Source organism: Poeciliopsis prolifica, unplaced genomic scaffold (assembly GCF_027474105.1).
Source record: "Poeciliopsis prolifica strain line A6 unplaced genomic scaffold, Auburn_PproV2 SCAFFOLD016, whole genome shotgun sequence".
Lineage (NCBI taxonomy): Eukaryota > Metazoa > Chordata > Actinopteri > Cyprinodontiformes > Poeciliidae > Poeciliopsis > Poeciliopsis prolifica.
The window spans coordinates 9,803,881-9,820,578 of NW_026562391.1; the positions used below are offsets into that span (position 1 = coordinate 9,803,881).

The window sequence follows — 16,698 nt, forward strand, 5'->3', positions numbered from 1 at the left end:
GATCTGCTGCATGTCTCAGCTGTGGCAGTCAGACAGAGCTGATACAAAAGCAGACGAAAGAGCTCTCTTGTGAGGACAACCCCCAGAGGTCAGCGACCGCAACAGTAGAGAGTTGAGGATTGCGAGCAGGGTATTCTCAGTTAATGATGAGCCGAATAATAGTGAGAAAATGAAAGGATTACTGGTCACTTCTAATCTGCTGGCCGTCAGCTGAAGAGGAAAGTCAGAGGGGGGAAAGAGGTGGCAGTGTGAGGCTGGGCGGCAGCCTGACAGCTGTGTGGAGCGCGAGCAGCTGATTTAGCTTTAGATTGGTCTGGACATGCGCCAACTGGGATTCAATCAGGCCATGATGAATGTGGTTTGGCATACTGAAGGCTAAACGCTAAACTGACTGCTAAATGCATCTCAGTGGCTGTCAAGGAGTGGCTTTTTGTATTTTTTTTAAAGGCCAAGGAGGTGTTTTTGTTTTGTGCAGCGGTTATGCAGCGGAACACATAGGAACGTCTGTGTTTCTTTGCTTCTTTGGATTTATTCTCTGCAAAATAAACCAGGGGGATTATAAATGCGGAGGGAGATAAATCCTGTTTTTGTGCTGTCGAAGTGAGGTGATATTCAGTAGCCATGGCTACATGTAAGTATTAGAAGTCTGCAGAGGTTTTGTGAAGAAGAATGAAATATCCTTTATGTCCTTTTATCAAATTTGAATGCACCAGTGTCATTTTTTGAGAACAAACTATGCATCCATTTACTGTGCATCGCAAAAAAAACACTCCCTTCCAGCAACATCAAACTTAAAAGAACATCATGTAAAATACTTTTGGTCACAAAACCAAATATTTATCTTTGCGTGACCTAAAATGACTTGAAATTTTACAGATTTGTTGTATTATCAGAATGCATTAGTGATATAAGTTTTAATTAAGCAGTTTTTTATTTGTTATAATATTTGCTATGCCTGAATCACCACAACTTGCAATAAGAAAATTTAAGGTATGTAACTGATATTCAGTTAAATTATTTCTAAATTAAGTTTATATCTAAAAAATAAGCTTCTCTCTGGAGTTATCAGTTTATTTTGCCCCTTTGCTGTTTTAAACCCTCTAGTAATTTTTCCTATTTCAGGTTATGATTCTCAACAACAAACTATTTCATGCATTTAGCCAAATGACCTTTTTTGAAGCATAGCACTTTTATGCCTTTTGGAAATAGTCATAAAAAGTTAACGTCTCAAATAAAATTTGACTGACGTACCCATTCAGAGAAGACGGGATATTAAGGCATATTTCCTTTTGCTATTCAAATCTCTTTTTGGGATAGTTCATCATTATCCAGCAAAAAAATGCAGCAAAAAATATTTTGCATATGCTTTTTAATGTGTTGTGTTTTCCCCATGTGTTGTTTGTTTTATTGCCTTTTCTACCTTTCCAATAAAGAAGGCAGTTTTAAACATCTAATTTTTGATTAAAACTTGAGTATTCATTTTCTTTTAATAAAATTCCTTGAGACGATGTTGCCCATTGGTACAATATGAATGAAGTGAACTCAGTTGAAACTAATTTTCAAAGTCATAAGCAGGGTTCTATCATAGACATTACTCAATGGAACCACAAAAGTAAATTACCACAAAATTTGAGTGGAACAATGATGCCATTGTTTGCTTTAAGTCATTGGTTGTCTTGTACAAAATATTCTTCTTACTGGTTCAAACTAACTGATGATTGGTGTAAAATGACACATTTCACAGAGTGACTTTTTTTATGAGTCTGTATAACATGTGTTTCCTTTCAACCTTTCAGGTAATGTGGGTTTGCAACCTGTGCCGTAAACAACAGGAGATTCTCACCAAATCAGGAGAATGGTTTTCGGGGTCAGGAGCGCGGCCCGGGAGCCTGGGCACCTCCTTGAAAGACCCGGCCACAAGAGGTGAGGGTCAGCGTGACAGGAAGCTTCTCCGCTCCAGATCGCAAGCTCCTCCCTCCAGCACAAACACAGGGCTGCTGGACGGGACACAGCTGCCCGCCGGAGTCCTCCCAGCCAAGGCTGGTGACACCATGCCTGGCTCTCGCTCCCAAAGTGAACCACCAAAAGAAAAGTAAGTCACAAATTGAAAAATTGGATTCTATATGTTTTTGTCTTTATACGTAATGTCCACCATTTTCCACGTTAACAGTAAGAGCACTCGGGGAAAAAAGTTCAGTAATACCTTGTGAAACAAAAGTTTTAGATATTGATCCAGACCTTTATTACAATCTGTTCAGATTACTGAACAATTTGTTCACATTACTGAACAGATTGAAGTCCTCACTGGGAATTTTTACAAAGCACTTACAAACGCCAGGATTTCCAAACTCAACTACTAACATTTAAAATAATCTTCTCCTGATCTACAAAACCCTCAACCTTCGGCCCCTAATTCCAGTTAGACAGACCTTCCACAAAAATAGGACACTACGATCCTCATTCATTGGCTCTTTGCACAAACCTCCATAGCTTTGGGGGTGAGCCTACCATCTGTTCCTTTGTAAACTCATCTGAGGATGGCAATGTCATATCACTGAATTCATAAGAAGCTCCTTAAAACATTTACAAGCTTTGGTTTTATTGAGAGGCATTGTATAAAACAAATTAGATATTATAACTAATATTGTCATCCACATAACATTTCTTATCCTTGTAAATTTTCCTTTGATTATGAATTATGAATTGCCTGCAAACTTTTTTTTTTTGCAATAAAAAGACAAGTAAAGTAGGATCTAAATAGTTATTGCTAGAAATGTATGCTTAGATTCAACAAGTATTGTTTCTTCTCACCTAGAAAAAGGCCAGTATCTCTTCATGAGCAAAACGGTAGGGGAGGGATGGGACGGGGCAGTGGTCGCAGACCTTCTGGCAAGCTTCAGTCTCAGTCATCCCTGGATGATCGTGTGAGCACTGGAGACAGAGAAAGACGGTTTGGAGAAGGACGGCGACTGGAGAAGATACATTCTCAAGATTATGAGGATGGAGAGGAGAACTTGAGGCATTCAGGGATGCACCGCCGACATCCGGAGGATGAGGAACAGAGGGAGAGGCAGCGCCGTGAAGAAGAGTTCCAAAATCGTTATCGGAGTGACCCCAACCTGGCAAGGTATCCTGTAAAACCACAAAAAGAGGAGCAGGAGATGCGAATGCACGCAAAGGTGTCCAAAGTACGGCACGAGCGACGGCACAGTGATCTCGCGATCAATGAGGTTGGGTTGGGACCAGGTGAAGGAGGTGGTGGAGGAGGTCATGTACCTCCAAACCGTCTGACCAGGAGGGGTGGAGGTGGTGAAGGAGAGCGCAAAGGCCTCAATGAGAACCACCGAGCCTTTCCTGTTGACAGGACCGCGGGGATGGGAGGAGGACCACCACCTCCAGGAGGTGGAGGGAAATCAGGGCCTCAGACTGGAGGGCTGGTGTCTAATGATCAGGGCTCAAACAACTCCCGTCCAGAGACTGGCACAACAAGGGACAAGGGTGGGGACCACCTGCTGAGGAAAGACTCGCAGAGCTCAGACCAGTCTGATTCTTTGCGGCCGCCCCCTCCTCGGTCATACAAAGGCAAGCGCGGAATCAACAAGAGACAGATGTCCATCAGCAGCTCAGAAGAGGAGGGCGGTTCCACGCCCGAGTACACCAGCTGTGACGACGTGGACATGGAAAGCGTCAGCGAGAAAGGTCAGTCAGACAGATGTGTTCAGTCCACTAACTTACTAATCTAAATCTCTCTGAACTCCCATGCCCACCTTTCCTTTTTGAATACTATTGCACTACCATTGTGATAGCTATTTGTTGAATCTTGCCTTTTCTCTTAGTTATAACCATCTGCCTCTCTTTGTTTAGTGCCTTCAAACTAAATTTGATCTTTGCACTTGCTATCCTCTCATCATCCTCCAAGTCATGGCAAAACTCCATTTACATGCATGGAGTAAATGGTTGCATAGGTATTTGTAATCTGATCTGCAGGGCTTGCAGACAGCACTGATTGATTGTTTTAAAGGTCAGACACATTTTTCAACCTATGACAGAGTTGTAACCAGAAGAAATGTGATCCTGGAGATGCATCAAGACAGGATCATTTAGATGCATGTTTAGCTTTATAAGGAATTGTAGCCACATTCTTACCACAACATTTTTCATTAAAAATGAATTGTTTAATAATTTTGAAGCAGAGTGAGATTCTAATCTCTGAGACTGTTACATTATCAGTACTTTCAGTGTCTTGACTGTAAAAGTCAATGCCAAGTGATAGAGTTGTTGCAGCCACTCATCACAGCATGCATTACTATATCTGTGCGTCATCTACACCTCTGTGTGCTGCGGATATAGTCTGCTGCTCTGAGAAAAGCTTTCGTCTATTTGAAGAGTCCCAATGATTTAGGCCAGCAGATTTGTGGAATTAGGTCACTGGCTTGCTGGCTACGTAATGCTCTGCAAACATCCAGCTGCCACAGCCAAGCATGGACTACCATCTGAAATCATGCCTGGTTGTGGCTATATGATGTATACTGCACTCTCAGCATTGCTAAAATAAGACCTGCTGGGATAGTCACTTTCAAGGGCCAGCAGGTGGGGTTAGTTGTGCCCAATCAGCTAATCACCTCATTGGTCACAGAATTGGGCCGTTTTAATCAAGATTAATGTAACTCAGAGGACACTAATGGGTAAATAGTGTAGATTCCGATGATTAGCCGTTTTAAATACTCAGTGGAACTCAAAAGAGAAAAATGGTTTAAAAAATCTTTTCTGTTTTTAAAATTGCTTAAAAGGTTTTTGTAAATATGGTTCTGCTTGAGTAAAATATAGTCTTTTTTGAAAAAAAACAGAACTATACCAGGCATTATGGTTGATGTTGATGATTGTATTTAACAGAATTAGATTATATATCTAAGGTAAGATGAATGAAGCTGAAGTTGGTTTCCAATTCTAGCTTCCGATTTGGGAAATGGCTAAATGGCGATTCCACCTAATTTTTCACTAACCTCTGCAGCTTTAATCGACTTTGCAACACGTAGACTCTTCAAACCTGGCCTAGATTATTTGTCTCTAATAGCAGAATATTTATAACCATGTTTGGGATTTGTAAAACTTTTATCCGATTTGTGAAACTTCAATAAAGGTTGATTTTACCACTTTTTTGTATCTGGATCACACTTGATCTTCTGCAGCTCCAAAACTACATCTAAACTCTTCAACCCTGAAGTGGATTATTTGTATGTACCTGGCTAAACATTTTGAGCAAAATGAAGTGCTAAAAAACACTCAAAAATAGATGCACATCCAAGGAATTATGAATAAATAAATTAAAGCAGTAGTCCTCAAAAATGGTTGTCAGAGAATTTTTAAACTAGCACATCTCATACTAATAATCACTTGCTTATTTTGAGTTTTTGTTTCATTCTGCTCAAAAGGTTTAGCCAGGTAGCCATAAAGCAAAGATATTAATCTCTACTTGTCCTGCTCTTTGTCCTGCCAGGAGATTTGGACTGTCATCCTTTAGATCCTACAGTATGGCATGTAAGTATGAAAGGATTTTAATGGCCACTACTGTGAGTGAATTCCTACTGGAGAAGAATCACATTTACTTAAACTAAAATATGTGCACGTCATTTCCCTGAATAATCTGAACTCTCGCATGCTTTTTCCTTTGTTTTCTGTCTTCACAGCATCCGGTTACGTGGCAGCCGTCCAAAGAGGGTGACCACCTGATTGGACGCATCACATTAAGCAAGAGGTCGGCCATGCCCCGCGAGGCCGGCTCCCTACTGGGCCTCAAAGTGAGAGCACAACTTCATTGTTGTTTTGCATTCAGAGTTAACTTTGTCCTTAAAATGAAGATATAAATGTTCTGTTTCCTGGGGAGCCTGTATAATCTTTGAGATTGTACATCAGGTGAGATCTGTATTTAAATAGTGTATTTAAACCTAAAATTGTTTCTACTCAAATCTGATCTAAAGATGAAGGCTGATTGTCACAATACCCATGGAAAGTTGTAAATTAAGATGAGTTTGTCACCATGTGACGATGAAACCATTCAAATGGTGAGCAGATGCATAGACCGAATCAATGTGAATATTGGAAATCAACAATGATTTGGAATCAAAACAATAGTTTCAGCAAAATAATTATTGCTGATGAAACAAAACTGAGTAACAGCTGAAGCACACAGCCAGAAACTACTGAACTGGCCTGCCTTAAGTTCAAGTCTAAGTCTGTGAATAGACTTTGACCTGAACTTTCAAAAACATATAAAGACAATCACAAAGTCGGCCTTCTGTCAGCTGACAAACATTTCTATCTTTAAAGGACTAATGTTACAACAAGATGGAGAGAAATTCATACACGTGTTTATCTTTAGTTGCATTGATTACTGCATACTGTGTGCAGGTTGTAGGAGGAAAGATTACAGAGTCTGGAAGACTTGGGGCCTTTATCACCAAAGTCAAAAAAGGCAGCTTGGCAGATGTTGTGGGACATCTACGTGCAGGTAATAGATTAACTCATTGTTTTAAACCAAGAATTATTTTCACGTAAGCAGACTCAGTTGTCCTAGAAAGTGATTGCCTTTCTAGAAAATTCTTGAAATTAAGTTGTCTTGTAAACCTACTAGTCACTGGATGTATATTTCCTGCTGAAAATATGCAAATGTTTTTAGTTATTGGATCAAGTTTTTTATGCCTTGAATTTGGCACATGTTCTATTTTACTAATATTTTGTGTCTGTAACATGGAGAATATATTGCAATGTTTACTACTACAATATCAAGATTCAACTTTTTATATTTCAAAGCTATTTTTTATTCAATAAGATCCACTGTCTTCACAAGCAGGACTCCAACCAGTGAGGGCAATGATTTCCCTTTGCGATCACTAAAGTATTTTTAAATTAAATTTAATTACGGTAAATGCTTTAACTTTAACACAGAGCGTAGTGGTCTAGAATTTTAACATTTGTTTATTGAGAATGAGATTACTGTTAAATATTATTTAATAATTTTAGCAGAAATAAATTAAAATAAATGTAACATTTCTTTCAAGTTGGTATGTAACTTTTATTAAAAAAAGAAATTGTATTTTTTACATATTTGGTAAAACATATTGTCATGTCGTGTCAGTATGTTATGAGATAGAGACCCTCCTCCTGACTGATTGGTTGTTTCTGATGGAGATGTGTATTTCTGTAGTTAACACTGGGAGAAGGGAGAGATGCTTTGTTTTTTCACAGAATACCTGACTCATACTATACTGTCACAACATAGTGGCAGTTTTAACAAATATGTAGAAAACATTTTTTTTTATCTATTAAAAAATATATAAAAAATTCATCTCATTCCTTAATGGGATGAACTTTTCTGATCTCCACACTTCATTGTCAGCCGGCTAGTCTCGTCATAGTGCTTGTTCATGTGTTTACAAATTTCCCTGGCCGCATATTGAGGAGATCTGCTTAAGTGGAGGAGAGATAGAGAAGGCATTTGATATGGAAAAGTTTAAGGCATAGCTTGTGGATCATGACAGTGATCCACAAGCTAAACCACCAGCCGCTAAACCACCAGCCGCTAAACCACCAGCCGCTAAACCACCAGCCGCTAAACCACCAGCCCAACAGGAAAACCCTGACAGTCTCTCAAGACAGTTCGTCCCTGATGTCACACTTTTCATCATATAACAACTTTGTATGTGACACACATATGAAAACTAAACTCGGATTGCATCATCTGGTGGTAATCTGATCTCCAGGTGACGAGGTCTTACAGTGGAATGGGAAGTCATTGCCAGGAGCAACCAAGAAAGAAGTGTACAACATCATTCTTGAATCCAAAGCTGAACCTCAAGTGGAGATTGTAGTCTCAAGGCCAATAGGGTAAGACAGTTGTTCACATTATATAACTATTGCATTTAAAGTAGAGGAGTAATGGGACAGGTTTTATTCTAACAGATGTGTTTGATATCTTTCCTCTTGTATAAAAGCTCCATCAGTCGAATTATGTCCAAAAACCTTTTGAGAAAAGTCTATAGAGCATATCAGTAAGTAGATTGAATGGGTGGAGTCCCTTTACAGTGTGACCTCCCTAAAATCCTGATGATCCATCAGAAAAATCCTCTTTTCCAGATGTTTTTTTCTTTCCTCTCCAACCCTCTGTGTCACCTAAGTCCATTTTTATGGATGGCCTTTATACTCTTCACAATTGAGCTGTTTGTTCCACATCATTTTGTAAAAAAGAAACACTTCAACATGATCATAAAATCTATGAACAACATAGCTATGTTTGAACTTGAATTTGTTCCAACCTGTTACCTTCTACAGAGACATCCCAAGAATCCCAGGGTCCCCACACCCTCCACTAGAGTCCAGTAAGTGTTTTTAGCCGTTTGTTGTTGCCAGCCATTAATGGAGAGCAGTGCATTATATGAAGAAGGTGACTTAGAAACACAGTTTTAATTTCTGTGAACAAACATGTTCTTCATTTCAATGTCAAGTATTTTTATTACATTCTAAAAAAGTTTTACAAAGGCTTTGAAAAAAAAATCTGGGCTTCTAACAGTGTGGTTAATTACTTGCAAAGTTGAGAAAGATGTTTGAAGAATTTCAGGTTAAATTTCTTGCACAGCTACAAACTTCTCAGATGATTTCACTTTGATGGAAAAAAAGGTGCGCATTTTCAGGAAATGTATCTATTACTGTTGTAAGAATTAGGGGTTTCTGCCCCTAAATCCTCCTGTTTAGAAAATGTGTCTGACATCAGCAATGTGTTTGAGCTTTGCACATTCCATCTTTATAAATGGCTTTGAATTGCTCAGTATACTTTTCAGAACAAACTCCTTGCTTTTTCATGCAATGGCATGATTGAAAACTCAAAACTGAGGTAAACTCAATGTAAAAAGTATGAATCATGTATTGTTGTTGGATATTATGAGTCAAAAGGAAAGGACCTTCAGAAACTGTCTTCAAAATATTCTCGTTTTTTCTACTGTTCACTCTGCATCTTACTTTCACAGTATTTCACCAGAACCTTTGCTTTTCGTCTCTCAGCTGGCTCCAGTTCTTTTGAGTCACAGAAGATGGATCGTCCCTCTATATCGGTGATGTCCCCCACCAGTCCTGGCACCCTTCGAGACCTTCCACTTGTGCTGCCTGGACAGCTTTCTGTAAGTAAAGAAAGAAGTGTTTGGTCTGAGGTTTTACTCCACTGTAGGGTAACTACATTTTGACATCATTTAGGTAAAGCTGTGGTACGACAAAGTGGGTCACCAGTTGATTGTCAACGTCCTTCAAGCCATAGACCTGCCACCTCGACCAGACGGCCGACCTCGAAACCCATATGTCAAAATGTACTTCCTGCCGGATCGGAGGTAAGGAGGTTTATTGTGTTTTATCTGTTTTTTTTTTTTTTTACCACCCTGCCTTGCATGTATTGGGCTAACAATACCATCCCCCAGCGCTTGTACTATACAAGTATAACATTTGCATTTTACATTTTAAAGGTTAGATCATCCGCTTGAACTCATTTTGCTTGTTTTTCTTCTGGGTTCCAGTGACAAGAGTAAACGACGGACTAAAACGGTGAAGAAGAGCTCTGAGCCCAAGTGGAACCAGACTTTCATTTATTCCCATGTTCACCGGCGGGACTTCAGAGAGCGAATGCTGGAAATCACTGTCTGGGATCAGCCCAGAGTGCAGGAGGAAGAGAGCGAATTTCTGGGCGAGGTTGGCAATGCTTCACAATGTCCACATACAGATCACCGGACAGAACATTGCTTAGATGTTGCTAAATTCATAATGAATGAAAAAGTACAAATAATGCTGTGCTGACATTTTTTCATGGAAATTCTGCCAAAGGACAAAATTTACAGCTAAAAACGTTTTATTATTTTTTTTTTCGTCTCAAGCAATGGGTGCTTGAACAAATTGAAAAGTACAAGTTAAAGTCATTCAAATGTTTATTTTATTTTTAACTTCAAAGATAAATAGTCATTACATCCTTTACAAATATTAGCAAGTTTTCTGTACTAGCTCTTTTCATTTTTCCTTTAAATTTGTGAGAAATTTGGTTGAGTCAGTAACTCAACCAAATGAACTTGTTACCCCAACAGGTAAAACCCCCCGATTTGTCAAGATTTGAGTCTTTCAACCACTCCGATGACACACAAAACACTCGCTTTTTGATTCTCAATTCTTATTCTCCAATGTTCTCATCATCTGTCCTCCGTCTCTGTCCTGTCAGATCCTAATAGAGCTTGAGACAGCCTTATTGGACGACACCCCCCACTGGTACAAACTCCAGACTCATGACGTGTCCTCCATACCTCTGCCTCAGCCCTCTCCATACCTTCCGCGCCGACACGTCCATGGAGACAGTCCGAGCAAGAAACTACAGAGTATGTCCTTCACGATGCAGTCTTCCACATTTTATTGGACCTGCGATGTGTTTGAGTCTGCACCAGTTAACCTCTCCCTCTTCTTAGCTTTCTCCTTTGTGTCAGGACATCCCAACTTTTCCCCGTCTTACCCTGTTTATGTGTATGCAGGGTCTCATCGCATCATTGATTCAGAGTTTGATGATGGTTTGATAGGTGGGACTAAAGGTGGGTGGGGGGCATGATTACTGAGTTTTTTCCTTGTAGTAGCTTGTAATTGTCCAGCACTTGGTGAGAAGCTTCTTCTTGCATCCTTCCTCTCCTCATGTGAAACTGCTTAAAATAATTTAAACATCTAATTTTCACCATCACATTGAAATACACATTTCTGTTGTGACTTTTTTACTATTCATCATGTCCTGCAGCAGCCCACAGTAATCTTGTGCCCTTTAGTTTGTACTGACCTTTCCAGAAGCTGCAGTGAACTGTTTCTCGTCCTCTGCTGGACTGTAGACTTACTGAAGCACTGAGTGCATGTTAGTCTGCAGAGCTCCTTTGTTCTCAATCCCCTGCATGTTTTTAGTCCTACAAGCTTGTGGCTCACTTCAGAGGAGACAACATGCAAATGAGGATGACCTCCTTTTTACTTTTTATGTTTTACTTTTTTAACCTGCAGTAAATGTCTTTGTTGTTTGTCTGTTTCTGCAGTAGCTTTAGTTCGCACCAGTCTAATGTGCACCTGATTGCTGAGTCGTATATGTTCAAAGTTAAATTTGCCCTTTTTAGATGCCATAAGGGTTGTTTTCGACTAAGGGAGCAACAGTGTGCTCATTGGCAGTATGAAAAGGATGGCAGACCAAAAATCAATTCCACATGAAGTTGATACTCAGGGTTGTCTGCAATGTTTTTCATTTAATGAAAAATCCTTCTTTGTACAACCATCTCTAGAGACTCCAGGCCCCAGAAAAAAGTAGACTCAGAGAGTCAGTAACTTTATTTTGAAGAAAAGTGTATAAAACACAGGAAAAACCAGAAGACCTGAGAAAAACCCAACATCAACGGAAAAATTGTAGAGAAACCTGAAAGATAAACGGGTGGCATAATGATTAGGAAGATAATAACTAAGCAATTTCAGGTGAACTGACTCCAAAAGGAAGGTATTATCAAGGAACTGGACGCGAGAATGAACAAGTATTTTTAATGTCTGAAAATGTTTACTCATTAAGACAAAAAGACGTACTCAAAATACATAAACCCCCAGAAAACTTAACAAAAATTCACTAGAAATGCTAAATACATTACCCAGTTTAGAACCAAAATATTTCTGTCCAAATTTGATCACTTGGCCAAAACAATGGCCATTTTAAGTTACAATTTTAAATGTTTGATTAGTAGTTCATCTAGTTCTACATACATTTTTAAATCTCTGACCTGAAAGAGGCACTGCAGAAACAGTCAGGCACTTGATATGCTTGTAAAACATCTTGGTGTGATGTTCTACATCCAGCAAAAGATTTGCATCTGTAGTAGTAGTAGTTGTTGTAGCAGCAGTAAATTGAATACCTTTTTCAAATGATGCGTCATTTATAAATGACATGAAAAGGTTTGATCTGAGTGGGCTCACTATTTCTTGATTGTGAATTTATGTTTGGATAAATATAAATCCCCAGAGGATGTTTTTGTGTCATGCGTGTCCACCTCCTGTGCTTGTGCGAAGGCGGAGAGCGAAACTCCCGTGAGAGAGATCGGAGCAGCACGTTGGCTGTCCCCGATCAGCAGCGCCCCATCCAGCACCGCTCCCGCTCCGTGTCTCCTCACAGAGAGGACACCTGCAGGGCTCGGTCTCGGCCCCCACACGTTCCCATGCAAAGGTCAGCTTCCCACAACAGTGTCTCATGTTGCCTTTTATTTCTGCATGTAGTCATAACTTCCTACTTTTGAGAAATTCAAGTGAGCTGTGTGGGTTTTTTTCCTCTATTTATTTTTACAATGCATTGCGTTGAACTGTATCAACATCTTCTTTCAAGGATAGTTCTAATTTAAAGACCAAATAAACCATACATAATGTTCTGATGATATTTTTCCCATATTATGTTGTTATATGTCACAGAATCTCTGCTAATTCAGAGGTTCTAAGTTCTTAAAAAGTGATTGCGATGCTTCTATTAGTATTCCTGTGACATGGTTCCTCGGTTAAAGTTAAAAATGCTTAGCAACAGTGCCCTGTAAAATATGTATACCCTTTGAGCCTTTCTTAATATTTTGTCATATTACAATAAAAATCAATGTATTTTATCAAAATGTAATAAACCAACACAAAGCAGAGCAGTGAATACTAGCAAAGTAGAAAGATGGTGTGTGGTTTTTAATTAAATTTTGCAAATGCAATTCTTAAAAAGGTGCAATGCATGTGTATTCAGGACCTCTTCTTCTACTGTATCCAAAATAAAGCCCCACGTGTAAGCAGTTGCATTCAGAGATAATCTAGTAAAAAGATCATATGTGAGTAATTTATTCTTAGAATAAACCTAGCTTTTCTGTGAATGCCTCAGAGGTCTAAAGAACATTAGTGAACAAAGAGCATCATGTAGACCAAGAAACATAGCAGATAGTTCAGGTAGAACGATGTGGACAGGTTGAAAGGAGAGTTAGGGTATCGAACAATAGCCAAACTATTAAGGATCTCATGGGTGACTGTTCATTCAAACAACTGAAAAAGGAAAAGTACTGCAAATCTACAAAGATGTGGGTTTCTGTCCATCTAAACTGATGAGGCAGGTAAAGGAGAGCATTAGTAGGGAAACAACCAGCAGTCCCATCAACTGTTACAAGTTTAGAGAAATTGTATTTTCAGGGAAACTACATGCTTCACAAATTTGATCCTTGTGGAAGAGCGGTAAGAAAATCTTTGGGAAGTCTTAAATGTAGTTTATCCCTTTAATTTTAAAAAAGGGGTTTAATATAGCTTAATGTGGAAAAGTCTGAGTGACATTTTGCAAGTCGCTGTATCACAGACGTCAGGACTTGTTCTTTGGATCTCTGTTAACGTGCCAGTAATTAAGAAAATGTTTTTTTTGTTTCTTATTTATAATAATCAATCTCTTTCAGTCATAATCCATAATCTATTCAATAAATTGGTAGTGAATTACATATATTTTAATGTAAATGTGTTAATTTTCTTCAGGAGTTTGGATGAGATTCACCAAAACCGCAACCACTCACGTTCCCCGACACACTACCACGAGTCCGACCTGGAGCACCAGCGCTCCGGCGACTCAGACTACGAGTATTCAGAGGACAGGTAAACTACTATTGAGATGTCTTCAAACTTCAAAGTGAAAAAATATGTAAAAGAGTAATTTATCAGTAACCGTTCACAACATTTTACGCTACAGACCCCTAAATCTGTTAAACATCAGATTTGTTTTGTGAAGGTTGCCTCTTAATTTGCTTGTTTTTTTCGTAATCTGCTTTCACCAAACTAATTCTACTAATACGTCTGACTGTGTTTGTCTTAGACATAACTATAATATAAAAAATATTTTCCCTGCTTTCTATCATTCATAAATTCACTTTGCTCATCTGCGTTGCCATCTTGTTGTTTTTTTTTTTGTGTGTGTGTTTTCCTGGGTCGTTTTGCACTCGTTCACTCATCGTCATGGCATTGACAGTGAGGTCCTGGAGATGAACAGATCAATTCGAGGCGGGAGTGCAGAGTGCCTACATACCAACAGGTACAAACACCATTCAGCTGTGTTTTAATGGTTGCCATCATACCTTAACAACTTCATCTTAACAGAGGTTTTTTTTTTTTTTTTTTTTTGTGAATAAGGAATGAGTTGAATGTTTCTGATTTTCTGCATCTGCATGAGATCAAAGGATTTTGCATTTGTGCTTAGCTGCTGCAGCATACTTTGAATTTCTTTTCTAGAATTCTTTTAGATTTTCACTACTGTCTTATAAAAAACACAAATCACATTTATTCAATATAAAAGCCTACGCTCTCCATGAGCTGAAAGAAGACAAAGCTTTCTTTCTCATTTCCCAGCATTTTCTCTGAGATATTTTCTCTGTTTTCCGCTTTTTTCTTGTCTTGCTTTCAATGTGCATGATTTCTACTCGTTCAACCAGGAGCATAGATAGATACAGCAACACGCTTCCCCCAAAAATGCCCCTTTTAGTAAATGGTATCCATAAAGACATTTACAGGTAAGCGTTTTACACTCGGAAGGCAATCTTGTCTTTCCTTCCTTACTCTGTGCTTGTCTTATTTCAATTACTCATTTGTGAAACTGGTGAATCTTTTTGGTACAACAAGGCTTCCACTGTGTTGTTGTTGTGGTCAGAATGTCACAGAAGGCAGACTGGATTAATTCACCCATCATCAATTTGTACACCTATTTCATACCTATGTGTTGCCCTTTCATCTCTTCCTACTACAATTTCAATGTTGTGAGCAAACAATCTTGTCCCCCTTTACTAAACCATTGTATATCAATTCATCTCTTAGAAGGTATACATTTTAGTACAGTAAAGATGAGATTATTTAAAATATCTACATTTTCTAAAGATTTTATGAACTACCCTGTTTCTACAAGTTTTGATTCTGATCCTATTTTGAGCCTTTTGACCAACTGACAAGAGAAACTAAAGTAACCCTATTATGTAAGAAGCTTTACACATAATCCCTTTGATCACATTTATTGGAGAAATATTGTATAATGTTGCTGTTAGTTTATTCAAGAAATGCTCTTTAAGTCAAACACAACCTGTACCATTTGTTGGTCCCAATTTATTGACGCTCACTACAGATTGTCTCTTGGCAAATAGCTTCCAAACACTTTGCATATGAAAAAATTGCTATTTATTTCAAATATTTGTTTTTGGGGTCTCAAAATTACAAACAGCAAATGTCAGAATTATGAGTGCCAATTCTGCTGAATATTTCATTCATTGACACGGAAAACTAATTGTCAATGAAGTACACAACATGTTCAACACATGTTTATACCATCTTACCTGGAGTTGTGTGTCAGAGAGCTGAAACAAAATGAGGCAATGAAGTCTCCATTTAACATTGGTTAACTTAGCAATGGCTTTTTAGTTAAGAACCAATATATAACCACTAAAAAATGGAGATGAGTATCTGAGAAAATATATAAAGTATATGAGAATAATTATGAAACATTTCTTTCAACCAAGAAAAGATGCTAAAATCAAAATTGAAAAGTCAGAAATAAATGGTCCTGCAAGCAGAGTCACGTAGGTCTGAAGGCAAAGCTTGCGAAGCATAGTTATTGCACTTATATATCTAGGAGATAATGACTGTAGTATCAATTTCCATACTCTTAGCGTTTCCATTTTTTTTCATATCTGACTCAGCGTAAAATTAATCTCTCATTATTGACACTACTGTTCTCATAGCTACATAACTAACAGGAGGCAAAAACTCTCATATTAAACAGAATAAACTTTCCAGCTATCACCTTTTAACTTGTATGTACATACATTACACAAATGTACAGTATTGCAGTTTTCGCTCAAGAAATAGATCTGTAGATTCTATTATGTAATAAGCATTACACATAATCTCCAACTAGATAAACTATCTCTGTGCCTTTACGTAATGAAATCCTTGCTCTTAAGTTGCAGATGGAATTTAGTTTAGCTTTCGTGTTCATTTAGTATTTCCTTTATCTTAAAACTCTGAAGGCGATCTGAGCTTAAAGAAAACTCATCTGCACTGAGTAATATGTCATTATGTAGCTACAGTGCTGGTTTTCCCCCAGATTACAAAACACATTTTATTGTCAGACACTGACAATCTGAAAGAATACAAATAAACAACAATTTTCAAATGAGGATTTCATTTATAAAGTGGAAAACTGAACAAAATCAGTCTAACCCTAAGTGAAAAAGGAATCATCTTTTAAACTGGTTGTTCTACCTGTGGTAGCAACAACTGCCATCAAGAATGTGATAAGTGGCAAGGAAATGTTTACACCATGGTGAAGGAACCTGCTACAGCCTCTCAATCATATTTAAGTTAAGACTTTGACTAGGTGGAGTTTAGATTTATGACCTTCCACAGTCAATTAAATATGAAGTAATCTTGGCAATATTGTCAAGCAGGTTGTGTGAGCAATTTTTATTTTAATGCATTCATGTACTTCCACCAGTTTGCCTTAATATTATAATGCAGAGTGGAAGGGAAAAGAAGACCATTGTGTAAGTAGATATAAAGGAGGGAGCTTCTGGATGTTGATGCTTTAAGGTATAAAAGGTATCTTGAGATGTGCAAGATCAGGGTTTGACTAGG

The 16,698-nt window shown here is 38.3% G+C and overlaps 1 protein-coding gene across 1 annotated transcript in view; it reads left to right on the top strand.

The window, feature by feature from the left end:
- The window catches only part of rims1b (regulating synaptic membrane exocytosis 1b), a 64,276-nt gene that overhangs the window by 30,194 nt on the left and 17,384 nt on the right, over positions 1-16,698 (top strand). The window contains exons 4-19 of the mRNA XM_055041687.1: positions 1,797-2,092; positions 2,816-3,699; positions 5,498-5,538; positions 5,688-5,798; positions 6,409-6,508; positions 7,761-7,884; positions 8,329-8,375; positions 9,055-9,170; positions 9,244-9,374; positions 9,558-9,729; positions 10,247-10,400; positions 10,551-10,607; positions 12,097-12,250; positions 13,564-13,680; positions 14,051-14,113; positions 14,511-14,588. Of these exons, the coding sequence (XP_054897662.1) occupies positions 1,797-2,092; positions 2,816-3,699; positions 5,498-5,538; positions 5,688-5,798; positions 6,409-6,508; positions 7,761-7,884; positions 8,329-8,375; positions 9,055-9,170; positions 9,244-9,374; positions 9,558-9,729; positions 10,247-10,400; positions 10,551-10,607; positions 12,097-12,250; positions 13,564-13,680; positions 14,051-14,113; positions 14,511-14,588 (2,645 nt within the window). The remainder of the gene's footprint in view (positions 1-1,796; positions 2,093-2,815; positions 3,700-5,497; positions 5,539-5,687; positions 5,799-6,408; positions 6,509-7,760; positions 7,885-8,328; positions 8,376-9,054; positions 9,171-9,243; positions 9,375-9,557; positions 9,730-10,246; positions 10,401-10,550; positions 10,608-12,096; positions 12,251-13,563; positions 13,681-14,050; positions 14,114-14,510; positions 14,589-16,698) is intronic.